The following is a 4609-nucleotide window of genomic DNA, read 5'->3' on the forward strand; positions in this document are numbered from 1 at the left end:
ATGGATGGATGGATGGATGGATGGATGGATGAATGAAATGGTGGATGGATGGATGAATAAGTGGATGGATTGATGGATAAATGGGTGGATGGATGAATGGGTAAATGGATGGATGGATGGATGGATGATGGATTGATTGTTGGATGGATTGATGGATGAATGGATGGATGAATGGAAGGATGGATTTGATAGATAGACAGATGGATGAATGGATGGATGGATGATGGATTGATAGAATGATGGATGGATGAATGGATGGATTTGATGGATGAATGGATGAATGGATTTGATAGATGGATGGATGAATGGATGGATTTGATAGATGGATGGATGAATGGATGGATGAATGGATTTGATAGATGGATGGATGGATTTGATGGATGGATGAAAGAAAACAACAGTAACATTAAGTTCAATCTCTTTATCTAATAATGAAATGATTCAGATTTACTGCATCTGTTCACAGCTGCTCCGATAACCCAACAACTACCGGAACAAATCGGTAGATCCTCCCTCGCAGAAAACCACATCAGTTTATTTGTGAAAGTGCTTTCAGGGAGAGAATCACACTGTTCAGAGCTGCAACTTTCTACTTCTGCACTTTCAAACTAATATTAGTGACTCTAGCTTGGCGTGTGCGGAACATGTGCTCTTCCTTGTCTGCTTATACAGATCGGACACGTCGGCCTGTGTGTGCGCTCAACTCCCCAGTGAGCCACAAAACAGCACAAGGCAGTATGGGTAATGAGTTTCTGCGGGCTCCGGCTGTGTGCGGGGGTAAATTACAACGGCAGAAAACAATCAGGCGAGCTGCTGTCCTGCGGCGGATAGCTGACCTTGAGGATGGAGGAACACTTTGTTTCCCCGCAGTACATCCACTCCCGGACACTCCAAACTAATTGCTAACATTTCTCACCTGATAATTTATTTAGTAAATATCGCCATGGAAACAAAGAACCTTCGTTGGCCACTAAAACTGCTGCCACCGAGGAATATAACAACTGAAGTCCTTGAGTTAAATGTGTCTTTACAAATGAATCCCTGAGCTCTGGAGCAGAGGCCCATTATCCACGGTTTGAACCGTGGAGTCGGTGGCGCTGAAGCGATGCCGAAGCTTGTCCGTTCATTTGTAAGATGTCGCTTTGGATTTCCCTCGCAGCCCATTGATCACTACGAGTGAATTCCAGCGCTGCTGCCTCTGATGAAGTGAGCCGCTCGAGACAACAGGTGGAAGGACGTCTTACCGTGGCGCCAGGTAGACCTCTCTCTCCCGGGAAGCCTCGAAGGCCTGGGGGCCCATCTTTACCAGAGGAACCTTGTGGTCCAGGATCTCCCTACATAAACACAATAAACAGATTTATTTTTATTATTTACAACGTTGCAATAACTCAAAAAACTCTAGACGTCAACTTAATACAAGATATAAATAAAAACAGAGCATTGCATGTTTTTGCACAACGAGGTTGTGGAAACCAGAAATACCATGGAATACGTTTACCAGTTTTATTTTTCCATAAGGTTTTCGCAATCTAACTACGTCTGCAGACTTTGAGCTTATTTTTTCCATCTATGTATCAAAACGTTCAGCTCATCCAGAACACAGACGATGTGACTTTTAGCTGTTGTAACCTTCATCCTTCTCAAAATATTAAACTTCTATTTTTTTTAATCTTCTTGTGCCACATTATGTTTAAGACAGCCTTTAGCTACTTTTAGCTTTTAGCTAACAGTGTGCTCTATTTAGATTTTAATTTGCAATTTTAGATTTTAGCTAGCTTTTTGCTAATGTTAAGTTATAGTATTTAGCTAGATATTTGACAATTTTAGATTTTAGCTAGCTTTTTGCCAATTTTGGCTTCAAGCTAGCCTTTAGCTATTTTACCTTCAAGTGAGTATTTTGCTTTTTTTAGCTTTAAGCTAGCCTTTTGATAATTTTAGGTTTAAGCTTTTATCTAGCTATTTCCCTATTTTAGCTTTGACCTAACCTGTCGCTAAGTTTGTCTTTAGTTAGCTTTTGCAAATTTTAGCTTTAAGCTAGTCTTCTGCAATATTATTGCATTAAGATAGCCTTTAGTTATTTTGAGCTTCAAGTGTGTGTTTAGCTATTTTTAGCTTTTGTCAATTTTGGCTTTAAGAAAGCCTTTTGATAATTTTAGGTTTAAGCTTATATCTAGCTGTTTCCCAGTTATAGCTTTAAGCTACCCTTCTGCAATTTTTTGCATTAAGCTAGCCTTTAGCTATTTTTAGCTTCAAGTGAGTGTTTTGTTAATTTTTGCTTTTAGCTAGGCTTTTGCTAATTTTAGATTTAAGATAGCCTTTTGCTAATTTTATGTTTAAGCTTTTATCTATCAGTAGCTATTTCCCAGTTTTAACTTTGAGCTAACCTGTTGCCAAGTTTGTCTTTAGTTAGTATTTTGCTAATTTTAGCTTTAAGTTACCCTTCGGCAATTTTTTTGCATTAAGATAGCCTTTAGCTATTTTTAGCTTCAAGTGTGCATTTGCTATTTTTTTTAGCTTTGAGCTAAGGTTTTGTCAATTTTAGCTTTAAGTTAGCCTTTTTCCAATTTTTATGTTTAAGCTTTTATCTAACTATTTCCCAGTTTTAGCTTTGAGCTAACCTGTTGCTAAGTTTGTCTTTAGTTAGCATTTTGCTTATTTCAGTTGTGGTCTCTTCTATGGTTTCTGTCACAATTTTCATTCCACTACTTTTCTTGCATGACCATCAAAATGAGCGGCTTCATCGGGAACGTCGTGCTCCAATATCTGGTAGCAGAACATCAAAACAACAAAGACCAATTTAGTAAATAAATAAATAATAAATAAATAAATAAACAGCAAAAACTTTGGGTTTTGACAAAACAAAGTTCAATGTTTGGGTCTTTTTATAATAGTTTTTGTAAATTTCGTCCACATCGTTTGTTGTGCCGCTGCCTAAAGTCAGAACAGGTTCTTCCTGGTCGAGCTGCACGTCCTGATTTATTCTTTCTGAGTTTATCCAAAGTTGCAGGGAGGGATGCGAAACTTAAACTGTGACAGAAGCACAAGAATAATTAGAAAACATTAATAAACTGTTTATGGACTTCCTCGTTTTCTTCCTTATTTATTTGGTAGACTAAATTTGTGCAACAAGGACGTTTGACTTAATAAAAACCTCCTTTTCCCCTGAAGGTTTTGTGTTTTTATTTTCCATTGATGAGCTGACTTTATCTGCACGCCGTGAAGCTCAGACAGTTGAGCCTGAGAGGTGTTGGAGGATTTGTAACCCTGGAATACTGATGGCCCAGTCTGAGCGAGGAGGAGGAGGAGGAGGAGGAGGAAGAGGTCTGTGAGTGATGCAGGGTTTAGATTGAGTCGGCTGACTTGATTAAACTGTCTGCCGGGGTGAGGCAGGGAGAAAATGAGAGGGGGAGGAATGACAGTGAAAGGGGAGGATGAGTCCCTGGATGGTCCTGGGACTGAGGGGCTTCTAACAAATGTGAGCCTGACGGTCCCTGAGCTGCCAGGAAGGAACCAAACCAACCTTAGAGAAACAAATGTTCATGATATGGTGCGCGCATGTGTCAAAGGGACGGTTTTACCACCCAAACTGGGACTTGGACCCCACCATATTACCATTATCGTGCATTTTTGAATAGGAATTATTACGATTTCAGACCCCAACAGATAAAATCCACCATGAGTCAAACAAAGAAAACGTCATTAAATATTTTGATTGCAATTTAGAGTTTCTGACGTGGATTGTGTCAGTTTAACTACCGTACGTTCCGGTCTATAAGCCGCTGCTTTTTTCTCAGCCTTTAAACCCCGCAGCTTGTACAATGCCATGGCAATTATTTATTTATTTTTTTTTTCTTGAGGGGCTAACAAGCTTCCTGCTGCCAAAAACATTTAGCTTTGATACGGACACACTCAAAACTGCCCAATACACATTAGAGTTGCCTTCGGGTCCAAAAAAATCCGACCCAGCCCCAATTATTTCCGAACGCCACCCGATCCAACGAATTAACAGTAATTACAGGTCCTAACTCCCAAAAAATCCCCCAACATTTTTAATTAAGCTTTGACTGCTTATATAGTTATTAGCGGTTGGCGGACGCGCATGACTGAATAAAAGGGGCAGAAGATCGGAGCTGAGGGGGAGTTTGTCCTTTCGTGGCCATCAAAGCGCATGCTTCACCTGTTTCTGCCTGCATTCTGCATTATTCATACATGGATCCTGCTCTGACATGTCAGATATTTTGTGATTTCACCTGTTTGGGTCATCGGCCGCACGTGTCCGCTGAGTGCAGCGGCTGAATGAACGTCCATTTGAGCTGATGGATCACTGGCAGTAGTCCATCTGAATCTTAACTGAACATTTTACCTCTTTCAAGGCCAATCAGCATGCCATTTGACTTGCTGCCATTTGACTTGCCACCATTTGACTTGCTGCCATTTGACTTGCTGCCATTTGACTTGTGGCCATTTGACTTGCTGCCATTTGACTTGCTGCCATTTGACTTGCTGCCATTTGACTTGCTGCCATTTGACTTGCCACCATTTGACTTGCAACCATTTGACTTGCTGCCATTTGACTTGTGGCCATTTGACTTGCAACCATTTGACTTGC

At 40.4% G+C, this 4609-nt stretch overlaps 1 protein-coding gene across 1 annotated transcript in view; it reads right to left on the reverse strand.

The window, feature by feature from the left end:
- The window catches only part of col11a1a (collagen, type XI, alpha 1a), a 124952-nt gene that overhangs the window by 41645 nt on the left and 78698 nt on the right, over positions 1-4609 (reverse strand). Inside the window, exon 40 of the mRNA XM_037694096.1 lies at positions 1245-1334. Within this exon, the coding sequence (XP_037550024.1) occupies positions 1245-1334 (90 nt within the window). The remainder of the gene's footprint in view (positions 1-1244; positions 1335-4609) is intronic.

This window comes from Nematolebias whitei, chromosome 20, assembly GCF_014905685.2.
Source record: "Nematolebias whitei isolate Nwh7 chromosome 20, NemWhi1, whole genome shotgun sequence".
In the NCBI taxonomy this organism is placed as follows: domain Eukaryota; kingdom Metazoa; phylum Chordata; class Actinopteri; order Cyprinodontiformes; family Rivulidae; genus Nematolebias; species Nematolebias whitei.